General features: G+C 32.0%; 2 protein-coding genes across 6 annotated transcripts in view; one reads left to right on the forward strand and one right to left on the reverse strand.

Annotated features, from left to right (window-relative positions):
* Positions 1-294: 294 nt before the first annotated feature.
* LOC116773897 (another transcription unit protein) lies at positions 295-6070 on the reverse strand. The gene is made up of 11 exons (XM_032666464.2): positions 5864-6070; positions 5117-5213; positions 4442-4990; positions 4248-4369; positions 3690-3848; positions 3032-3195; positions 2428-2642; positions 2024-2186; positions 1441-1656; positions 801-969; positions 295-513 (listed from the first exon to the last, which is right to left on the reverse strand). Exons 1-11 carry the CDS (start codon positions 5892-5894, stop codon positions 335-337), a joined length of 2064 nt encoding a protein of 687 aa, XP_032522355.2. The 5' UTR covers positions 5895-6070; the 3' UTR covers positions 295-334.
* A 1379-nt stretch (positions 6071-7449) lies between these two features.
* Positions 7450-25941, forward strand: part of LOC116774144 (tight junction protein ZO-3) — a 66775-nt gene continuing 48283 nt past the window's right edge. For 4 of the 5 annotated variants that reach the window (XM_061523820.1, XM_061523824.1, XM_061523822.1 and 1 more), the window contains exons 1-2: positions 7450-7749; positions 20330-20378. In XM_061523820.1, coding sequence (XP_061379804.1) covers positions 7461-7749; positions 20330-20378 — 338 coding nt within the window. In that variant the 5' untranslated portion in view covers positions 7450-7460. Of the gene's footprint in view, positions 7750-20329; positions 20379-23033; positions 23287-25941 lie in introns of those variants that run through there. The other variant, XM_061523823.1, reaches the window with a different exon arrangement.

Below are 25941 nucleotides of genomic sequence, written 5' to 3' on the forward strand. Positions count from 1 at the left end.
ATTAAAAGTAATAAGACAAACTGTGACATTATAATTAGTAGAAAGATAGTGTACGGTTTATAAAATTCCTTAATTTATTGCATTCACGTCAATAAAAACAAGTATATATTTATAGTTCACTGTCTTTGAAAATCACCATGTACAGTGTATACACCGCCTACATCGTTCATAAGAAAACACCATACCATGTAAGTACGGCTTGATGTTTATAAAAGAAAATATCATGTAAGTAGAGCCTTAAATTATAAAAAAAAACACCATGTATAGCTTTCAGCAGTAAAAAAACCCCATGTATATATTTTAAAGTATATATTAATACATGAACAGTGTTGTATCAGTCGCTGCCGCTGCCGGAGCCCGAGCCGCTTTGACTCTGCTGCGGCGTGTTGTTCCCGGGACTCGCTTCGTCGTCGGAGTCCTTCAAAGCCTTCGCCCTGTCCAGCCTCCTAGCGCGACGGGTCTCCACATCCGAGCCGTCAGACTCCGACGAATAGATCGCGGCCCCGGCGCTCGCTGATAACGGATTTGGGAATTATTGACAGAACCGTAGATACGCGCAGTTAAGTACACTCAACGTGTGGTGATATTACATTGAAAACTAGCTGGTTGTCGGGGATTTAGAAATACTAAGCATTAGCCGTAACTCGTCATTGACGGACCCCCTCCCAAACACACAACAGACACACAGACATACAATCTGTCTCTCTCTCTCAGTCACGCGCTTACACACACACACACACACACACACAATCTCTGTCTCTCTCTCTCTTTCCTTGTTCCTGTCCCCCTCCCTCAGTCACCTTTCTGTCCAGCCTTGTACTTGTTCTTGATGGCCGCCAGCGACACCCCGCCCTCGTCCTCTGAGTCGTCGTGCCTGTGAGCGCGGGCCCCCCCGCCCGCGCCCGCCCTCCTCTTGGGTCGACTGGACACCCGGGACCTCATCGCAGCACGCAGCTCCATCTCCTCTTTCTATAAATAGATTATTATTTATACAAAATCCATACTATGCTGCATGTACATCCCTCGGTTTTAACACTATGAGATTTTTTTGAGATTTTCTTCTGTCTAGAAAATTTCAGACAGAAAATCTAAAAAAATCACTAAATATAAATATAAAATTGAACTTATGAATCCTTGCATATTTTTTTTTAATCAAAGGATTCAAACGAGTAGACGGTTTGCCTGATGGAAAGTAGTCATCATCAGGCATGTAGCGTATAGCGTAGCCGACCTTGATTGTTGGAGAGGGAGAGGAAAAGGAGGGAAAAGGGAAATGGCAACCGTCCCTCTCACTCATCGGACGAAACGCAGCCATTAAAGACTACGCCAATCTTCCGTGAGAGGCTGGTCCTTCCCCGGCCGAGCCAGCCTATGTTCGAGCTGCAGTGACTTGACCACGGCCAGGCTCCACCACTAACCGCCGGCCATCACTAAACACACCTTCAGCTGATATTTCCTGTCCGCGTCAGGGTCGCTGCCTACTTGCGACAGTATTTTTATAGCGGACGTCTTCGTGGACCTGTCCGCCACAGACAGCGTCATCTTGCGATGTGTGAACGAGTCCGTGGAGTGAGGTCTGAACGACAACTTGGTGCGGAACACCGCCTGGCCCTGGAGACCCGTGCCTTGACGGACGAACAGATGGTTGTGGTCGCCCTGGATACGGAGAAAACACTCGTTATAATACAAAGGAAATTGAGATGAGTGATATATACAGACGTAGTCCATAACACATTAAATAAGATTCTAGACTGAATATCTTAATTTTTATATGGAACTAATAATTGCGAAGAAATTCATTTAAAGAGAATTATATTGAACAACAACTTACACACACACACACACACATACACATACACATACACACACACACACACACACATATATATATATATATATATATATGACAGAATTAAGTTAATATTCGATAATGTTTCGAAGCTGCGACTACAAGGTTTATTACTTTCTTCAGACGGTTAGCGTGAATAAAGAATTGTGATTATAAGGCCGCGAGCACACTCACGTGTAGAGGTTGCTTGTAAACATCAAAGATCTCGGAGCCGAGGTGTAAGGACATGCTCCCGTCGGACCACTTCACCATCCGCGCGTTGGATTCCTTCACAGCGTTACCTTCTTTATCGAACACCGTCCGCCAGCGTATCGTATTCTCCACTTTGAGCTTCAACCTGATCGTGAATGTTGGTAAAAAATATCTTTAGGATGTTCAGGATTAATGTAGTATTAAGAGTCGGTAAGCTCGTACACATACACAAAGCTCTGGTGTATTATAAATAAAGTATGTATAGTAATTTTTATTGGTACTTTGAAGATAATAAGTTCCGAAGAATACGTGTAAAGTCAAAAGCCTAACTTTCCTAACTAAATGGTATCAGTGAAGTCATTTCCATGCTATTTCTAAGTCCTTACCTCGCACGACCTTCTTCATCGAGCGTTTCTTCTTCATCAATCTCGTCTTCATATGTATTTGGATCGTAAGGCCTAGTTTCCACTGACAAAAAATTGGGAAGCTTCACGAAATGCAATTCCTTGCCAAGTTCCGTCCATATTTTAGGCATGTCCACATCTATACGAGTTTCAGGGATCTCAATCTCCTCTTCCTCTTCGGGTTTCTCCCTATTTTCCTGTATTTTTACATATATTTTTATATCTCAATAAAATAGCACCAACAATGTTTAAGATATTGCTAAAAAATCAGAATTTGATTTGATAGGGAAAAGGGTCACTTATTTTCTTGTGAGACACTCAACAAAGCTCGAGTGTTTTGCCCAAAACTCTATCACTTATAGGAAATAAAAATTTAAAAATATATATGATTGTGTATCCAGCAAATGTACAGTTACAAATCCGACTACAACTACTAAAATATATTTTACGTTTATGCTATCTCTAGCTTTGTTGGGTAAGCCTCATAGGAAGAAGCTACGAGCTGATAGCAGTAACAATATTTTTGGCATAAATTACATCGGAACGATTAGTGAGACAGTTTATCTCAACTTTTGATGGCGCATACCTCGTCTCCACTCCCCTTGGCGTCGTCAGAGCGCCTCTCGTCACCGGACCTGCTGCGGCTGCGTGACCTCGACCTCGACTTGGACCTCGACCTCGACCTTTCCTTCTCACCCTCATTGTCCGTACTGATGTCGGACGCGTCGCCGAATAACGCATCGGCTGTCACTGGAAATATATCACGGAACATGTGTTTTTAGCTTTATTTTGTCCGATATGAGCCTAAGAGAATTCAAATTTGATATTTGACTCGGTGACTGCTGAAGTATCATTAAACCTAACAAGCAATTCTCATTCATTACATTTTTATTACTACAGAAGTCGTTGTATGTAGTAGTAATAAATTTACGTAATTCAAATACATCTTCTAATGTCAGCTACACAGAAAATATATACTTAAATAAAACTCATTCCTTGAGCCACTATATAGTAGAGCATTGGGTAGGTAGAGAGAGGAGCTTGTACGGTGGAGGTTTAAGGCGCGTTAAATAGGGGGCCCTTAAACCTACACCTGGGTCGCAAGTCCCAGGCACTGTTAAAGCTCCTCTCCCTGCAACGCGATGGACCCAGCACCCGCACGGTGAATCCATGGAATGCTGAGAGTTTTCTCCCTAGTAAAAGAATGTATACATTCAGTTATACTGAATTGTATTTCCTCTCACCGGTTGCCTCCTGATTGTCATCATCAGAGTCAAGTTTCTTCGTCTTCTTCTTAGGTTTGTTGCTCGTGTCGGAGCCGCTGTCTGAATCTTTCTTACGTTTGGGACCTTTCTGCCCAGCATCACTCTCCGAGTCAGATAGCACGGAGCTTTTCTTCTTACCTGAAACATTTTTAGTAATTTAGTGTCTAGTAAACTATATTAAATTCACTACACATGTATGTATAAGCAAGACTGGGATGGAACGTAATATAATGAAGAGATCAGCCTACATTGGACTTGACATCATATAGTTTTTAAACAATACCGACCAAGTATAACTAATACAGAACACGTAGCTGATAGGAAACTAACGATATTTGATTTTGGTATCCACGTTTTTGATACAAAGTTAATCGTCAGTCCGAGATAGGAAAAGTCAAATAATTCAGTGATGATTTATTTTTAGACTATGTAGAACGGTTATTCAACTGGCATTACATACAAATGATCCGTCAGTTAAATTTAACTTGATATTAATAGTGTTTATTAATTTTAACTGTTTAGGACGAGATGACTTACCGCCGACATCTGAAGCGTTAGAACTCTTCGAACGCGATCGCGAACGGCTTTTTGACTTCGACTTCGACTTGCTTCTGGATCTTGACTTAGATTTACTTCTGGATCTGGATTTTGAGTGCGATCTGAGAAATAATAAATAGTAATACATAATAAGCTTTTAAATATATTAAATAAGTAGTTTATTATGTTGGTACCTAGATCTGCTTCCTGATTTTTCCTTGGCTTGGTCGTCAATCATGAGATTTGGTGAATTGGATCTGCTGTCGGCTACATCCGGTCTGGCTTCTGGACTCTTCGATCTTGATGACGCACTTCCTGACCTAGATCTCGACTTCCTGCTTTTAGGACTTCCACTACGCGAACGAGACCCACTTTTAGCACCCTGAGACTTAGGGCTTTGCGATCGTGACTTTGGACTCTGCGATCTGGACTTTGGGCTCTGTGCACCGGATTTCGGACTACCTGACCTGGACCGAGCGCTACCGGATCTAGATCTAGCACTGCCTGACCCACTACGGGATCTGGATCTGGATTTTGACGCCCTGGGACTTCTGGATGCCCTCGATTTTGGACTTGACGAAGCGGATTTGTTGCTCTGCGCGGATCCTGACCTGTTAGACCCAGCTGGGGAGTTTGATTTTGAACGGGACGCGTTTGATGCGTTCGATGATTTCCGTGATCTAGCAGAGCGATTGGACTTTGGAGATTCACTTCCAGATTTTGCAGGACTTCTGGACACCGATCTGAAAATATTCATTTGTTGTATTGTATCTTACTTCTTGTTATAAACTTGAACACATTATAAGAGAAATTTGATTTACATAAAGTTTAAATCAATATCACATTATCTTGATATGATTCATATTTACCGAGACTGACTGCCTTCTTTACCAGATGGTGCCGGACTAGCACTTTTGCTGTGACTTGCACTGGAACCGCTGTCGGAATCGGAACCGGAATCAGTGTCTGAAATGAAAAATAAAGTTATATAGTTCTTTTCTCTTGACAAACTTCCCTAATTTGATGTTTATTAGTTATAAAATCAGTGAGGTTTAAATTTGGTTACAATTTAAATATATATGTACCTCAGTTAGATTATCAACAATTGTGTATTAAAAAGTTACCGAGGTGTTTGGTTTAAACATTTATAGAAATTTATCATTGAACTAAAACACTAGTAATTTAAGATCACATGTTTGTAACCTCTGATAATTTTTTTCTTGTAAAAGGTCATCTATTTGTTAGTTTACATATAATTTGGTCTTTATAAAAAAAAGACATTTGTAAGCACTTAAGATGTGAGCTTTTTAATATTTAACAGAAATAAAATGCAGCTATTGCTTTGCATCTCTCTAACTATCTATCTATCTATTGATTATAACAAATTTGCACATACTATGCTTTAAATCGTCGTATGACTATCAATACATGAAAAGTACATTACAAACAAATCTTTTGGTAAACTTAATTATCTAAATAAACACTAACATCTGGAAAATAAATTCTAAATGTCAACGACGTACCAAATAGCTGATTATTTCTGAGTTATTATTTAGTCAAAATTTATATAAAGAACATATATTTTAAATAACTTAGACGAGACGCGATTTACTCACCCACTGAGCCTCTTCTTCCATTTGGAGCCATTTTAATGCACAATACTAACTACTATACAATTATTAATATATAATTAGGAATTTGAAATGAAAATACTTTTGTATAGCACTTTGGCCAAAGAAAACACTTATTTAAAACATCGATATGCAATCATAATACCTCATTTTCTAGTTTTACTACCTAATGCCTATGTTATAGTTTAACGCTGACATATGACAACGTCAAAAATCGTTTGATAGATTTTTATTTTTTGTTAATGTTTTTACGGCTCTGGATACGAGTCCTTTTGAGCCATTTATATATTTATATATAGCCAGTATTGCCATTTAAGTTTTATTCTGAATTTTTAAGCTGTATAAGAATAACATCAAATATTAAAATAGTACTTGTTAATAAAACTATTTGACAAAAATAATATTTTAACCTTACATTTTTAGTGGTAATGAAGATAATAATTATAGCTCTAAGTACCAAGAGTGTGAACTCATTATTGTATGATTTGACAATTTTATTAAATATATTGTTACTTACTTTGAAATAAAAAACAACATATAATGTCACGTATATAAACAAATTAATATAATTAAAAACTTCCACGTATTCTTGGAAAAAATTGTATAGTGTTAATAATAAACAAGTTTTGAAGACGTTTGAACGTTAGTAATATATAGTTTGCGATTATAATTTCTCAATGTTTTTTTATTATTTGTTCTTTTATAAATTATTAAAAAATGCTTTAGCATTCATAATAGAATTTATTTTCTAAGGATTTTTAAAGCAGTTTTAAAAACGTACTTGAAGGCTTTTTTTATAGAAAATAGAACAGAAAACATGTTTTCCATGGGTTTTGGTTGTTAATCAAATGAATCTAGTCAAAAGCTTAAAGCGGAACAAAAAAAAACATTTATTTTGATAATTAAAGGATAAGTATTACAAACGAATTATGGTGAGACCTACAATTCTTAACAAGAAGTTCGTCTTTATAAAAATTTTTACCCTCAATTAAAAGTGTTGGCAAAATCGTCTGCACTGCATAGTATTCTGTTTATTGTGTTAATCTTAATTTTCTTGTCAGTGTTACTAAAATTACATGCAAACTGGTTTTTAATGTCCGTTTTGAACTTTATTATCCTCTAACGATACTTCTGTTCGTCCATAACTATATAGTGAGAGTTATTAAAACAAACGTTATAAAGCAAACGAGTATTTCTTAGAACAGTTCTTTTGCTTTCAAAATATGTGCTCTTTAATTTCATTCAACTCGAGTTTTATAAAGGAATTATTATAAAATAAATAGACCATAATAGTGAATTAAACATTTGTCTAGTATAATAAGCTTTGAGTGTGTAACATAATAAATTTTAAATTAGGAAGTCTTATGTCAAAAGTTTTTATGAAAAAAAAAAGATTCGTTTGTATGATATTCAACTCTATGGCACTTAGATAAGGTCCAAAAATAATTATCAAATCATATTACTACTTAAGTAACCTAAGCGATAGCTTGCATCTGTTACTGAATGGACGTATTCAAACACGAGTGGCGACCATTTTTCTTCCGGAACGTTATAACGTCACTCCTCTGTCCTCAGTCGAACGATGGCAGCCGTGGCGGATGTTTGTGCCGGCCTGGCGCAGCACAAAACCACTTTATTACGAGAACTATGTGACACAAATGTTTTAGATGTACTCGTCAAGAAGGGTATATTCAGTTTAAACGATCTCGAAGCCGTTACCAGTGCTTTGGATAGTGATAAGTGTAATTTCTTTATAGAAGTTGTTAGTAAACAAAGCGGTGTTAAGTTGCGTGATCTATGCGCTATACTTTACAACGAATGCCCGAAACTAGCCAAGGAGCTTATGAATGATAAGCCGAGACATATCAATGGTATGATTTTGTTTTAATATATAAGTAGTATACAAGTGAGTAACCTCAAAAAGCAGTCTCACATTCATTACCCTGACGTGTATCAATTTTCAAACTACCCTCGTCAGATTGTATGTCATTTGTTTAATATTCGAGTCGTATATACAAGATATTACGTCGAAGCAACCAAAGAAACCGAAATCTAAGATGACCACAGTAATTGCGTAAGATAAAAAACCCAAATAAGCATTGATTGGAAAATTGCATGTCGATTGTCAAAAAGAAGGGGAGAGTTGATATTGAGATTAATGTCCATTCAAAGATAAACCGGCTTTATCATAACGGGCTTAAGTTTAAATTTAATTATAGCTTTCAACGCAAAATCATTCAGTATTGTGAGCACATGCGGGTGCGTTCGGAAGTTGACCCTGCCATTGTGGAAAGTAATTGTTTTATTGAGTGATTGTAACTTACAATTGGTCATAAATGTTTTATGTTTCTTGCAGTTACATCGAAGAACTTTGAATTATTTAATACTTATTTAACTGTTACATTCCTAATAAAAGTTCAATATATAGAATTGTAGACAGTAGTCCCGTTTTTGTTTCGTTTTGATTTAAGGGACACAGAAAGTACGTCGAACTCTGCAGGTCCGTGTATATTGTGATGTTCTTAGAATTTAAATAGTAACGGCTATATTCCTAGAAAACACAGATAATAAAGATAATATTTGGCCTCTGTTGATAATAATGAAGTAGATTTTATTTGTAGTACAGGAAACTATAAATCATAAATGTGTTTATATATCGTAATAACGTTACAAATAAGATGGTTTTTTATAATGAGATCTAAGATTTTCGCGAGTATTCATTTAAATGAAACTAGTGTTATTCGGATTTACTACACCTCGTCTGCCCGTGATCACGGTTGCTGCAAAGTAACCGAAACGTCGGGATTATGTAGTTTAAATATTAAAATCCGCGTAGTAAATCCGAGTAACACTAGTTTCATTTAAGATGGTTTTTTTTTCATGTAATATTATTTGGGGACACTACTTCATCATATATCAGCCCCATACTACATTGTAAATGTTTGTTGCTCCCGTACGAAAAAACTCTTTAACGGATTTTTATTAAACTTTACAATCATTCAACTTAGACACCAGGATAAGACAACGGCTGTAATTTATCCCGGAATTCCGGGTAGTTCCCCCCAAATATCATGTATGTGTGAACTATGAAGTCACTTGACACATTATAGAATATAGATGTGGTTGCTTTTTGATCACCATTTGTTGTTTTAACACCCTTTATACAATTATCTCGGGCCAGTACCAACACTCACGCGAACGTTGCCGCGACCAAACACTGGTATATATATTTTTGTTCAATATTTATCTGTATAAAATTATATAAAGTTGCAAATTGCACTATGAATATTAAGTGTTTGAGTAAACGAGTTTAACTGGGTAATAATAGTAAACAATGTTACGTCCAGCGGCAAATTTTTTTGTCAAATTTTATTTACAAATATTAGTATTTTTTTTTAAAGTTATTTTATCGTATTACTCTTACTTAATTTATTACATACTGTTAAAAGTATGCAATTGAAATTTTTCACACATTAATATCTTTATTTACACGTTAATATTTAGATGTCTGCCATCTGAAAAAATTGATTTGAAATATATTGTATCTTTTGATAATGTTCGTTTTTGTTTATCTACATATTATGCCTATGTCCTTCTTTAGCGGTTCTGGCGTGAAAACGTAGCAGACAGACAGACAGAGTTACTTTCGCATTTCTAATATTAGTGGGGATAGTAGGGATTGCAACTCAATGTTTGATCTCATTTTCAATTTATAATTCTTTAATATAAAGCATGACATTAACTGCCAAGCATGTTAGCTTACGTGTACTCATAAAATATGTAGTAATTTAAAGTTTTTTTATATGTATTTCTCACTTAAAACCTACTTTTATTAGTATTTTGATGGTATCAAGTAATGTTATCTGCTCTAGTAATGGTGTCAAGGCTATTGTAAACAAACAAGGGGTTGTTTGTCTGAACCAGATGCTTCGACGTACCTATTGTGCTCTAATTTTGATTGAGGTATCGGAACTTCGTATTTTCTGTTTTAAAATATTAAATATACGTGTATGTTTGTTCTTACGCTTGTTTATTCTAATTTAATTTTGATTATCTCAATGTTTAATATATGTAAGTAAGATAAATATAAGTATTTATATATATTCTCTGTACTCTACGTAACTATAAATACGTCCCTTAATTATTATGTACATACTAACTTCGCCATGTTTATTAAGATACGATGAGCAGTCGCTAATTCTTTTAATATTTATGAACAACACTAATAGTGTGTTCAACATAAGCTGATGTTTAAGAGATTTCTTTATATATAAAATGCGCAAAAACAAATAATCAAACCAATAAGCAGATCTGAAGTCTTAAACAAGAAAAAAACATACATCTAGGCACACGAATAAAATTTATATTTTTTTTTATATATATTTATATATAATTAAGGCTCTTCTAAACCAAACTATTATAATCTATCCAGTCCTTTTTCCTCATATAACGTCTACGTTACACCCCCCCCCCCTCCTCCAAACAACATCGATTCCTGCTGTTCCCTTATGCCATTGACTAACAAAAAACTATTCCTTATCAAATACAAGCTAATGTTTCTGGATTAGATATATTTACAGTCTTATCGTATGGACTCCATTTAGAAAATCTGTCTGAAAGCCGAGTTCAGGTCTTTCTATATCAAGGTATAGGAGAATGTATACATCAATCTGCGACGCGAACCTTTGAAAGTTATTCCTTTATTTTAAATAAACCTTCGTAACCAGATCCCGGAGGATTAGAACACCGTATCAACCCTCCGAGCCGGGGCTTAAATATTGAATACTGTGTATCGGTCTGAATACAAGTCTTTGTACGTAATTCAACGTCAATATAAACCGGTTTATTTTATGATTAATTTCTTAAATATTAAAATAAATTAGTATTAATTAAAATGCTTAAATTTCAGTATCATTAATCATTAAATAAACGTCTGAATGCGAGTGATGTCGTGGACATAAAAATCGTAATTAGCTCCCGCCCACAGCTGATTGTATCTTTTGTTTGTTGCAACTATAAATATTGTCTTTACAATTTTGATGAGAATTTCTAGATGTTATAGATATTGAATTTGACAGGGTTGTATATTTCAAGAATAAAAGTACATTACATTTTTTTTTTGTATATCACTAAGCGTAGATCAACCCTTATTTTTATAATTCAGTTAATAAAATGTTTGTCAGAACTTCCGTCTGTAGCTTGATCGAAGAAAGTCTCTAAAGAGAACTGATAATTATAATTACCGCGTTTATAGAACTGTTGTTATTACTTTGCGCGGACGTTGGAGCCAGGAATATTAGCTGCGACTTGCATAACGACTTGCAAACAATTATTCCTCTTAGACAAGTTAGCAACCGACTAATACTGTTTACCTAACTGTTAGCTGTTAGATAATTCCACTTAGGTAAGTATATTACAGTAGCGATTCCTTTTGTTCAGGCAATAAAGACTGTGCAGGATATTGTTATAGATCTTCGTTATAAATTACCCTGATTTATGGCTTATAATGATTACTTTAATATAACAAATTTTCCTTCATTTCGAACGAGGATATTGAAGCAAAAAAAATCATATAAAACGAAATATATATTGTGACTTCGTTTCATTATTTATAATTTTTCATAATTTTAAAAAGTCAAAATTTTTATGCGAAATAAAAACTAACACAGACATCAAGAGTCCGACCTAATCTCAAATATCGACTCTGATTAATGTCTACATTTAACAAAAGCTACATATATATATTCACTAAGTTTTTATAACACAAGTATATAGCTATGAATATAACTATGAGTACGGTGTAATAGCATTCGTGTGTCCACATTCGTCACAGACATGTCTTTTGCACATAACCTAAAGCAATCTTGTGGTTTCCGCGTGATAAAATGATTTTACGAAGACATTTAACAGTCGTTTTATAACTTAATCTGTACCTTAGCCACAGTTTGCCTCGTCACACGAGTTACATTCGGAGCGTTACCAGTTCTTAATTCAAAATCTAATTTGTTTTTCAAACTTCATATTTAGTGTGAATGAATGAATGAACGAATGAATGGAAACTTCGAGTAAGTTTCTCTTAAAGGGCAGATAAGGAAGGACTTTAATATAAAAAAGTACGTGCGTATTTTTAAGGTAATAAGGTTCAATAAAATTCTTTGTAATTCATTAGGTTATTGAAGAACAAGAACAATATAACATAATGCTGTATTCGGTTATAATTTTTTACAATATTTTAATGCCGCCGAAGCTACTACGTTTCGCATTATACAAGGTCGTTTGTTGTTACATTTTTTCTTTCCAAAAAATATTTTTAGTGAGTCAATTTTTTCGATTGTTCTTTAAATCTAGAATTAGATGGTGAAGAACATTTAATATATAACAGTTACTTAGTCTAATGAAAACTAATTGATTTAGTTAAGATGTAAGTGTTATGTCATTAACTTAGTTTTTACTCAAGCCTTCAGTTGGATAAGGATGACAGGATCCTTGGAATAAGGAGTTATTTCATATCAGGTACAAAAAAAAATTCATAACAATCGATTCTTTAGTTTATATAAACAAGTGACACATATATATAAAGATAAATAAATCTCTATCTATAATAAATGCGAGGGAGCTTAGTAAAATGGGTTCTCAAAAATAAATCAATTACTACTTTGGCTTAAAAATATATTTTAATTGTTTATCAAAGGTTGTTCTATCAAATCATGTATGTACATTTATATTTCCTTTACCTGTTTTTGTACAAGTATTTGAAAACTGAAACCTTCGAATGAAGAAAATAAAGAGTTGCTAAAAATTTATTACACAATAAGAACCTGACGGTTGCGAAAAGATAATTGGCGTTGCACAAATTGAGATGACATTTTAAAATTATCGATTGCGAATAAAATAATGTCTCTTATATTGTAACTCTATAACTTTGAAAGTTGACGTTTTTATACAAAATTTAAATTTTATCTCGATCTGAATAAAAATTGTATTTTAATTCGTCTCTGATTAAATAATAAGAATATATTAATATTTAAATAAAGTGTGATATAACTGGACAATAAATTAAGGACTATTTCGTTGCAGTGTAGAATAAACGAATTATATTATACTCATTTGTGAATTCAGACGGCAAAGCTGAGTGCTAAAACTAGTTTTGGCACCGGGCAGAAATGAATTTTGGTTTGTACGGCATGTGCAGAAACATCTGTCCTACAAAGATGCGCAGGCGCAGCTGCCCGTATGATCTTTAGGCTAACGGCGCATTTTAATTTTTAGCACCAAAACTTTAAATGGAATATTCCATAAATATTAAAACATTCAGTAATCCATATTCCATCTGAATATACATAAAAAATTGGCAAATTTATTGTGATCCACAAATATTATTAAATCGAGTATAATTTGAAACTAGTTTAGAACGTCGTCGTTTTGATTTACGAGTAAACCTTGATAAAATTTTTGATAATCATGCTCTAGATTTGAATAGGTCAATTTGTTAGAAACAATCAAAATGAAAAAAAAAAAATACCTAAGTAAAAAGGAACAACAAAGTTTAAATTGTTACAGCGTCATCTGTACTAATGATTGGTTGTCTTGTATCGTAACCGTAGAGGTCAAAGGCCGGTCAACCCTATTTAAGAACTATTACGATTGCTCACGGGGTGTGACGATCCGTGTGAATCCGCCATGGGAATAGAGCTCCTCTTATTGAAAACTTTTTTGTCTTCTATTTGATATACGCCGTGATTTAGCGCACGTAAACAGATTAAAAATGATAGTTTGCTACTTGTCAATGCTTATATACTTTTTTTTTAATTGTACGCTATGATTTCACTCGTTGGAATTGTGGAGTATTCATCCAATGTGAAAGTTTTATATATTATAAAGTAATATACTACATGAAAATAATATAAAATATTATCTTTCTTCGATTTGATATACTTATTTTTGATAACAGAAAAAACATTGAATATTTTAGTATATTTCTTTACTTATGTTTACGTATGTGATGTGACTAAAAACTTTGAAGTACAATGCTTAACCAATTAAATCTAAGGTGTCAGAGATTAAATATTCTGATAGCATCGTAAGTCAAGGTCGACACCTCATTGACTCAGCCAATTAATGTAATCGAGACTACGTCATCTGTATGCCTTCAGAAATAATCATTGAAAAATCCATGGTTATTAAGTTATGTCTTAACTCTTAGAATTTTATTATTATTAATTTAAATCTGAACTTAAAATTGCATTATATTTGAACTATTACTTAATGATTTATAATAAAAAAAATGAACTTTCTGTCTAAACCCGATATAGTAATGTTAACAGAGTATTCGAACAGAACTGTTTTAATATTTTTATTCTGTTTTAATATTTTTTTTGTTTTTTTTTTTATTCTGTTTCGGTTTTTAGTTAAAATAATAACATTGAAGATGATATTTAAGACGATTTTTTTATTCCGCGTCTAATATTCTTTGTGGTAATTATTGAAAATGCAATTATTGTACAGATTTAGGTATAGGAAAAACTGCGTCTTTGTTAATGGTCTCTCATTATTATAGTACATGCCTACACACAATGAATCGTCGAAATTTGATATTAAGTTTATCAATAAATGTATTTGTTATAGTGTAATAAACGTCCATATATATGAAGTTTCATGAAAAAAACAGACATGAGAAATGACAACATATTCAAATCCTTGTCTCTGAAGGTAAAGTATGAATCAAAGGGGAAAATCATGAGTGCTTGTGACAGTATCAATTTCAATCCAAGTCACACACAGCATCTCAAAACATCTGACGATGACTTATCATAATGACGAAGTACAGCACAGTCCATTGAGAAACATTTTGAATGGTTTTGATATCAATTGAATGGAATTTGTTCTCTGCCTTATTCGACCCCTTCATTCGTTTCATTCGTTTGATGGTTAAAACTAAAATTAATGGTATTCTTATCAGTGAAATATTATCATAGCAATAATTAGCATATAATTATAAAAAATTATCGAAGACCTTTCCCACACGGAAACATGATAACAAGACAATGAAATTACAAAAGAATGACAAACAAAACTATCTATAGTTATTATTTAATGGAACTTATATAAGTTAATGATTTTATATGATTTTGTTTATATATAATTTTATATTATAAATGATAAATGTTATTTAATTTTGTAATAACATCTTAAAAATGTGCGAGGGAGATTATTTGTTAACGTGTCTCTCTAGTTCAGTCGTCTCACCCGTCGTTCATCCGCCGCCAAGGAAACAGATAATAAAACAAAAAACCTTAATTTATCAAACAAAATACACAAAAATTTCTTGGAGTTAATGGAGAATTTTAAAATATCTTGTTTTGGGGTTACGTAGCACAAATAATACAAACGAGTAACTCAATAAAGATCCGCAATTAGGCCACTTCTAGATTGGCTGAATCGAGTTAGCGAATATCCAGAGACCATTCTTTAATTTTGTCTACAAGAAGTATTGGTCACAAATACCTCGATAGAAGGAAGTAATAGTGATATTACCTCCATAGATTATTGAATACAACTGTGCCTTAGTTTCTATATAGAAGAGACAGTTGTAAGCGGTATCTTTATTGGCGTGAGACATGAAGCTATCGCCCATCGGATTTATCCGCGAGAAAAATATTTACCAAAATAACCTCTGCTGTTCAGAAATGTTTGAGAAAGGAAAAATAATTTGGGAACTCACATACAGAAGTTTACTTTTATTTTTGTTGGATTTCCTTTCGAAGTAACGAGTCGAGTGATACCTTGACAACTAGTTTTCAGAATCACCGAATGAAGAAAAATAATGCTAAAGTTATCCAATTCCCTCAGTTGTCTTTATATATATGTATATATCGGATATGGTTTTCTAACTATTTAATCATTATCGATCTATTATAATTATCTATAGTATTTCCAAACGACATCTACAAAAAAATCGTTTCACACACCTATACGTTCCAGACATACTTTTATTGTTTCTCGATACTAAATCAAACTCTTTGTATAATATTTTTTAATAAACTCCTAGTATAAAGTAATATTTCAGTAGAATTTTAAATGAATATATTTTCTAGACTATCCTTAAGTCTGTAAGCCGCATATATTGCGTTTCAATCGAGACCACAGCACAGCGATCCGATACCGCAGCTTCCTTCCTTGGGAACACTGAACGCATTCACTTCACTGAATCGTAATATACAATTTAATTAAATATTCATTATAAGGATATAATAAGATCAAATAGAAACTAATGCTCACTAGAAACCAATTAATACAGCTGTCTTTTATTCATTAATGTCTTTGGATTATTTTTTATAAATATAGAAGGTAAAATTAAATCGATTATACAAAGATTTCACTTATATAATAATGGCTGAATAATACGTGTAGTGTACTGCATATATATTTTTTTATTATACAATTTATTGCATGTTGGCAACATTGAGGTCAAATTGACAGAACATGCTTCATATATAAAAGAATTGGTATATCTATGTATGTATTTATATGAATGTAAAAATCACCGATAAATATAACGGACTTATGTTTTATAAACAGAAATGGCTGATATATATATAAAAATCTGTTAAATTTAAAGCACAGACAGCCTGATATGAAGTTCATTAAACTTTACCGACAGTAAGCGTGAGGAACAAGCAAACAATTTTATAGGTTACAGCCACTAAACACACGTGCTCCGATTTTATTTACTTTCAAGATTACAAAACTATATCGTTTAAAATACTAGATTATTGTATACAAAATAGTTCTTTGCATTCTCTCTAGCGTGAATAAAATCTTTAGTTAATGCACACGTTATTTGTGAACGCGACATAAATGCAAAGTTACTTGCATTAGCTACACTTATTCGCTTACCGCATTCTCGCCTGCGACAGTATGGTAGTATTAAAATATTTGTTAAAAAAAATCTCTGAATGTCACGACTGCCTGGTTAATTTGAAGCCTTTTTATTGTATTATAGGTATTTTATTATTTTATAAGATTTTTATTGAAACCCATCGGTATTTTCTCACGAAAAGATATCAGGGATTCATCGACCGATTCCTGATGTTTGTATTGCATTAATAAGTGCGAATATTACTAATCTACAGTATAAGTAGGTTTGGGTACTACTACCTAACCTGACCCATATGTTCTGATTTAATATATTTTAAAAACATGTAACATAGGGCGATGTTCTCTTTAAATAATTTATATTTAAAATCAAACACTCGGTTGAGGATAAGTTATGTTTAACAGAGTGTTCTTTAAAGTTAATATTTTCAAGATAATGTTGACTTGGAGACAGCTTCTAGAAACGCGTCTCCCTCATATTAACTTGGTTATTTGATTTAAATTAGCCGCATTTACTTACATTAGGTATATTTACAACAAATACTTGTAAAATCAGTTTCCTGATAATATGAGTATTGATTTTTTTCACTTTCACAATTGATTTGTCGACCTTTGGTCTCACGACACGACCGGCTGACCTTCATACCCTCGTAAAGAGGAGGTCCAGGTCATTGGATATATATTTTTTTGGGACTTTCGTTTAAATTGGCTGTACAACGTGGTCCTTTTCTTTAGACTTATCGTGAAATTGTTTGCAACTTTTATGTTTTCATTGATGTATTAGTATAGTTTATATAATAGAACGATTCTATATAATTTTTGATCATAAATTAGACTATTAACGGATATAAATCATGAAGCAAAACTTTTTTTTATACTCGCATACATTTTATTTTAAATATCCATCAAATGACATATATGAAAAGATATTAAATTACTTCTATAACAATATATATGTATATTGTGTTAAAAATTAGGTTTCGTTGTTTTACCCAAAGAATAGTATTTATTGAAATTATTGTGAATTGCGGAAAGGGATGATTGACCGCAAATAACTTATGGTCGTATAATATGAAGTTTACACACCATTGTTAAAAGCGCCAACTGTTTTGTACTGCAATTGGTTTCTAATAATTCTAACTACTGAATATGAGGCAGATTATAAATACAACTATAAACATTATATTTTGAACTTTGTGGCGCTTCCAGATTTATTATTAAAAAAAAAAACAAGTACATTGACCTTCAGCCACTTATCAGGTGATATTAATTTGTAGTGATTGCGTCATAATTTCTTTTTAATAAAACCGAATACATCCTTAATTTAAATTGTTCGTACGTATATGGTTGTACAGAATATTTTTATTCGTTTATGGTTTTATTGCAATGTAATTATTCATATACAAAAAAATGGAGAGCATAAAAAAGGGATAAAATTTGAATACATAACGATATTTGTTTGTCTGACAGTTCGTTTAATTATTTCGATTTTTTGGAAACTGAAACGCCATTGTTAGAGCGATAAAACAATCAAATCTATTATGTTTTTATAACATATTTAATGCATATATAATACGAGTTTAAAACATGCATCAAATGTAAGCTGTATAAAAATTTGGGAATCAACACGATGCACAGATAATAAAATTCGTTACAGTAAAACTTCATCGTTTACGCGGTCACGTAACGTAAAATACACCGACACGATGCTAATTCGTTCCGGCTTACCTTACTCGGAGAGCGGAGCATGACAAAAGGCGGGCTTGGAACTTACGAAATGCTCCACGCACGCCATTTTATATTGTGTTACAGCGTTGACAAACTAAATACAGAGGGTGTACTGGGTGTATAGTATGTATTTTATTTATGAATAACCTGTATAACTGTCCGTTTTTAGTTTCACGATTCACTCATGGTAAGGGTATTGCGTACGTGTGATGAAAAAATCTATCAATGCCACAATTAATTCAACAACGAAATATAAAATGGCGTCTGGTTATTTAAATTTTTTAGTGTACTTTTATTCGTGTAAAGATTTACGTCAAAACAAAGTAATATACATATTTTAATGGTCTTTTACTGGGTTTTCGGTACACTTGTATTATATTATATCAAAGAAACAAGGATGACATTAATTAATAATTACTATCAAAATTTACTTTTAGATATATTTTCAGGTGAGCTTTGGATAGTTTAAGATTTTATTTCCCTATATAATTATATTAATATAAAAAAATTGTTATCTTAAATGAAACTTCACGAATGTCCGTAATTAGATATTCGTAACTGTTTTAACCTATATAACTGTTAGAAGATTTATGAATGAAAAATTAAAAACTAAAAAAATGTTCTGTGTATCCGAACCTTGGGTAGGAACACTTAAGGTTCAATTATTACGATAGTCAGGACATGTTTATATAAATGCAATTTTGAACTCGACTTATATATTTCAAACTTATAACATAAAAGGAATGGGTAAACTTTAAAGTTAGCCGTTGAATGTAGTTTAACAGATAACAAACTCAGAGCTCGGTTCGAGTGTCGGGACACACCTTGTCAATTAAAAACTTCATTTAGTTAGTGGCGCTTGATTAAAACTGTTGCAACTGATATTATTATATAATATTAAGAACATTAAATTGTCTGTTTGTAATATAAAAATAATCACTTTTTAATCAATATACTATGTTTTTATGTTTGTATGCTTCTGTTTGTTCCGGCTAATATCTGAAACGACTGGACCGAATTTGACAGTTTTTTCACCTGCAGATTCCTTATATATTCGTAATAAGGAATAACTAAGGCTACTTTAAAAAATATAAAAAGACTATTCCTTTTGAACAAGGTCTGGAAATGTGTGTGTTGTGTATTTTAGTGTATAACTTATGTGTGTATGTGTGTGCGTGTTAGTTGCAGCTACACCACTAGGGGTAGTTTTTATTCAATACATCATTTAATATCCCGATATGAAGTTTAAACATGGGAACTTAGCCACGTGTGTAATTTAATACACATCACGAGTATTTTATTCCAAAGGCAATACAGAAAAAATAAATATAGTCCGTTAATTAACTTGAACGGTAACAGACAAAGGAATTATAATTCATAGTCCGGTCATGGCGAAAGTTCTGTTACGTTTATGTCCTTACAGGGCGAGTGAATGTAAACGAAGGTTTTATACATTATTTATGTTACTGAACTAGCTCATAGTTATATATGTTTCTAATATAATCTGTGGTTGTAAACAGTACTTTTTTTTGTCTGTGGCTTCATTAAACATTACTTATAAGCGATACTTGTCAATGTCATGTAATGACTTTTTATTTCACACTGTAACTGTTACGAATATAATCAGACTTTTATGTTATTTTTTGTAGACTGTCATGACAGTATTGAAATGTTGACATTTGTTAAATTGATATTATTAAAAATTGCTAAGAGCATTTAATATTAAAGCATAACGTAATTGAATGTAATATTAAAGTTCTAACAACACCCACGTCCACCCACTGAAGAACCTAAATTGGTAAGTTAGTTCACTGATATAACGAAATAATTGTTATATTTTTGTTCCAGGGTACAACAGCTCGAAAGAAAACATGATTTTAAATCTGAATCTTAACAGGTTTGTATTTTGAAATTGTAATTTAAATATTAGGTTAGGTTAGGTTGTAACAAATAACGCTTTCTTTCTTTGAATTTGTAATAAATATATACATCTTTATAAGTCACGACTCGTGTAGTTCTCTTGTACAATGTTAAGAGGATATAAACCATGTTACTGATGCTGCATTCAATTGAAACTTCAAACGCCGGCGCCTTTCTAAATTGGACTGTACCGAACACAAAAAAATTAACGCGAAGCAATGAACAGCGAGGACTTCACTGAGTAACAACTTAGTACGTGCTAACTGTGTACGATAGAAATTAAACGTGGAATCTTCAACAAAGCTAATATATTATTATACCGTCAAATTGATCGTAGACTGAAGATGAATTAAAAAAAAAAAAACTCTCAATTCTTTTTTACATATCTAATTTAAAAAAAAACTTTTTTTTTTATTCAGTCGAAAGTCTCATAAATACAACCATCGACATCTTCATATAGAACTAAAAAGTATTTAATACCTTTAAATCTATTTACGTTTCATTCTTAGTATATTTATACTCCACTTAGAACCAAGCTCACTTAATTGTAAGTATAAAATTACCTAGCAGATATCACGAGTGACCCCGCAATGCAGCATACGCTTTATAAATGCTGCATTTTAGTGCAGCGCTGTTTGTCTGGCTTGACTGGCATTATGGAGTTTAGAGAAAAGGACTATTTACAATTTACCTGTATTTAGACTGAACATAGTCTCAAACAATACATCCGCTCTGAAGGAAAAATCTTTATTGTTTTAACTTACTATTCCTTTATATATATATATGAAAAATTAAACGAATTCACTTATTTCACACCTCTATCAATGTACACTAAAATGTCGGAACGCGCCCAATTAAAAAAAATAAACAAATTACAGCGCAAAAATTTCAGCGCTTTAAATCAGCTTTAAGATATACGTGTCTATCACAATTCACAACAGCACGTGCGGGCTTTAGATAAAGTAAATGCAATCAGATATTACAATAACTCAAAGGTGCGTTTAAATATAGATCTTAATTATACTGAATTAAGTTTTATAATCTTTTGGATATAAATGACCATTAAAAAGTTGTATGGAGACGTGTACATAAAACATACTCATATGAAGCGTTTAGTTATAGATAGTAACTGTACTAATAATAAATGGACATAGCTCAAAATATAATATCATATATATATGTTTTTCCATATTAATGTATTTTCGAGGGTTTATTAATGATTTTCCGTTTAACATAAATAAATATACACTATAAGTGTTTAATTTCTGTTATTCAGTAATTTTATATACGTATCAAATATAATATTCAACGCTATACAATAATATTTGTAATATAAATAAGATTTCGAAAATAATTCTAAGTATTTCGCGAGTATCCATTTAAAACGGTTGCTGCAAAGGAACCGAAACTTCGGGAGTATGTTGTTAAAATAATAAAAAAGGCATATTAAATCCGAAAATATTAGTTTTTTTTAAATTATTATTCTTTCATTTATAACTTGGTAGATATTTTTCAATGAGGTTTTATGCTCAGGGTTAAAAGGGTTAAAATTGAATTAAAACTCTTATTTCGAGATTAGCCTAGTTAGACAGGCTTGTTGAATGGGCTTCTCGTCTAGGTCACCTAGGTATACAGAATCTAGGTCAGATAGATTAATTGAAATGCGTGAGATGATATTGGATACCGATTTGCCAGTATTTTACTTGGATGACGTCATTTCCATAAATACTAAAGTATTTAACGGTTATAATAATTAAGTTATTTGATTTGTTTGGAAAGTAAGGAACATATCTTTTAATTTTATAATTATTAAAAAACTGGTTTAATTACGGGTAGTAAAATTTTATTAAACATTACCAAGAATCCAGTTAAAATTTTCCTTTATTGGAATTCATTAAATAGAAAATTAATATTAATATAGAAATCTTGAAAAATTATCCCTATGGTCGCTTTACCGTCATTTTAAAATATTTTTAGACCATAATTATATATAATATAGTCTTTGTCTTGCCATTAACACAATAACTGCATAGTAATCAAATAATGTGTAAAACTCCCAAGGAAATAAATATAAATATATATATCAATAATTATTAGGGATAACTTTATAACTTTAAAAACTAATTTTCTTTGTTAATAAAATTAAAATGAAATTGAAAACTATTATAACCTCGTTTAAAACAGCGAGGCGTCGTCTACTCGGAGTTAATAGTTACTAAGTTTACCTTAAAGTTTATCAAAGTTATCGTTACAAAGCGAATATCAAGTCATTTAACTTTTGAAAATGTACACATTAAATTTGTCATTTTGGTTATTGAACTTACGTCTACGTATTTGATTTGACTAACTTTTAATAGCGTTAATAAATATTAATCAATAATAGTCTCAGTCTAATGTTAAAATGTATTTGTTTCATTGATTCAAAAACTATGAGAAATCACACTTTTCAGAACTAACCTCCTGAAAGCCCCTATAAGTCATATATATAAATATAACTTCTGTCATGGATTCTTTGGCAGGCGTCCGAAACAGATCCCAGTCGACGCTAGACTGTGACGCGGCGGCCCGCGTCGACTGACGCATACGATTCACGAATACGAATATTCAATTTTTGTTTTTTTTTTGTTCTATTATGCCAATTAACTTTATCTGTTATACAAACTTTTTTGTATTTAAAGTATGTTGGCGTGTAAACAGTGTGTATTATTAAGTGTTTAAAAATTTAACTGGTTTGTCATAAATTTTATTAGTGCTGAAAAAAAAACGTATTAACTTCTGTAAAGTCTACAAGTGCTATATTTAGTGGTAATTCATTGACCTGGGTGAAGGATGCGAAATTATTAAATGTTCAGACAGATCTAATGAGAAATGCACGGGGCTTAATTGTCAGTTCCCATAAATGAGGTTTTTCTGAATGGAGTAGGATTTTGAATCTTATAGTCATGTTTTACAAGACTTTAAAGATTTTATTTTCAACTTCGCATATGAAAAACATTATTTCGTTGGCATAGGTGTTTAGAAACAATTCATTATTTTATATATATATTGATGGCGTGATGTGGCACGTTTTCTTGTTTGTTGTAATTAACAATGTCATTGTAAACATGACCATAAAAAAGTGCGCTCATAAAATATACGATCATCATGAATACATCCAATATTTTGAACATGTAATTAATCACTAGACTACACTAAACTTTCTTGGAAGTGTATACGGAACCATTATGTTAACGTTTCTGAACGATGCAAACATTAAAACCATGCGGTTCGGGATCATAAAAACATTTTTAAAACATTCTCGATATAAGTTTTGTGATATAAAGATTTATATTTTTAATCGGATTGTTTAACCTTATATATTTTAAAGCACATCTCTTTTTTTTAGAATGGCAACACTGAATAAAAAAAACAGATGTCCGTTATTTTACGGTAATGATGACACGTTCTGAAATTGTTTGCACGTTGTGCCTCATATTATGTGAAAAAAAAAATGTTTTTGGAAAAACGGAAATAGTACGAACGAAAAGTAAGGATTAAAAGGGTAAAGATAATATAAATTAATATGATAAAAAATATTGTTCGCATTTTGATACTATGTAAACGAAAACTAAGCGGATTTTGTTGCCAGATTAAGAAAAGTGACAAAAAATAGGGAGGTTGTTTTCTCATATTGTTAATAGAAATAACTATTTAACGATATAAAAAAAATAAGAATGCTATTAATGCTGAAAAAACAGAACGGGTAATACGTAAAACTAGAAGTAAATCAGAGGTTATTTACAACCACTCAATTTGGCTGACATTTGTTTGCACATGGAAGACGAAAAATAAATTTACTACTTTAAACCATAGATGAATACTGCTTTAGAATATAACGTACATAAGAAACGTCGTCAAAACGAACAAAACCGTCATTGATATGAAGTAAAATTAAACGCATTGATGTAAAAACGATGATTTTCGTTTCTTTTGCTTTAAATTAATCTCATTACCGCCTATTGTCATAATGCTATCCAATTTCCTGAACGAATTCCTCTCCGAGCGTTATTGTGAATGTCATTCGCTATTTTGGAACTTTTCCAAAAAATCCTTTCTAGCGAATGTCTATTGTATTTTGATTTTACCTATGATATTAATTTGAAATTGTATTTCATTCCTTTTTAAATAAAATATATAGACTAGGTATAACATCAGTCTTAACAATAAACCGACAATATATATTAATAAACATTTTGAACTCTTCCAGATTATTTTTAAACTCCTTGAATAAAATTATAGCAATAACACGATTCTCATAATCTCTATCTATTTAGTATTCTTAAGCAGATTCAAGCTCCATTACTTCTGTCCAGATGATAGTATAGTCGGAAACGTTGAAAATATTCCATTTATGCTTTAAAAAGGACAAAATTCAACTCATCCGCGAAAAACCAATGTGACATTTTAATATTTTATGACGTTCTCCTCTCCTAGCTTCATCCGGATAAGTAGTAAAATAGATCAAAGTAAAGTCGGGATTAGTTTGTTTAGTGTTTACATATATTAAATTTTCACACGTCTTTGATAATATCAGTCAGACAGTCGGTTATATATATGGTGTTGAAATGTTAAAGTTAAAATAAAATACGTAACAAACGTGTCCGTTGATAATTTATTAGTAGAATTTAAAGAGAAATCTTCGATAAAAAAAAAAATATTATTTTCAAAATTCTCCAAAGTAACAAAGCGACGTATTAAATGTATTTTTTTGGTGTCTGTGTGACTTATCAGTTTTTACTTTTAGTTATGATACGTGAGACAGACTTCTTCTAACCCTACTTCCTGTCCTGTATGTGTTTGGTGTTAACTTTGGGCCGGTCTGCCTTTTCGATCGTTTCCGTGACACTCACACCGAATAATAGACCAGTTTGGAGTTGTGTAGACTCTGATATGAAACTCTGTTTGAAGATAATAGAGCAAAAGTAACGAGAGGCAGTTAGTATATTAAATATTTATTTTTAATAATAATTTTATTTACCACATATTTTTTGGACACTTCGAAACTTCTGTGCACGTTTACCTATTTTTATTTTTGTTTTATTATAAATAGTAGATGATTTGATATGTTTTATTAAAATATATTCAATTATTTTAAACACTTTCAGGCTAGGATATCGATGATTGAGGATTGTCTGTTTGTAACTATATAACTATGACAAATCAACTCAAATACCTAATATTCAAAGGGACTTAATCATTTAATATTCTAATTAAATATAAGATCATTGAAAACAGTAATAAATAAAACAAAATTGTGAAAACAAACTAATTCGGCGTCCTTACTTCTAAAACAAGATAACTTCATTAATTTTAACAATGTCACAATAAATATGTCAATTAAATAAACTAAAATATTATCCGTTGGTTGTAAGTTGTAAATCAGAAGCTTTCTACTATACATTATTGTATACTTTAGAAGTTATCGAACCTCTATGACCACAAAAGACATTAACCTAAATATTGTTGTCTATGCCTTATATGGCATTACATTTGTTGTCGAA

Source organism: Danaus plexippus, chromosome 20, assembly GCF_018135715.1.
Source record: "Danaus plexippus chromosome 20, MEX_DaPlex, whole genome shotgun sequence".
NCBI classification, from domain to species: Eukaryota; Metazoa; Arthropoda; class Insecta; order Lepidoptera; family Nymphalidae; genus Danaus; species Danaus plexippus.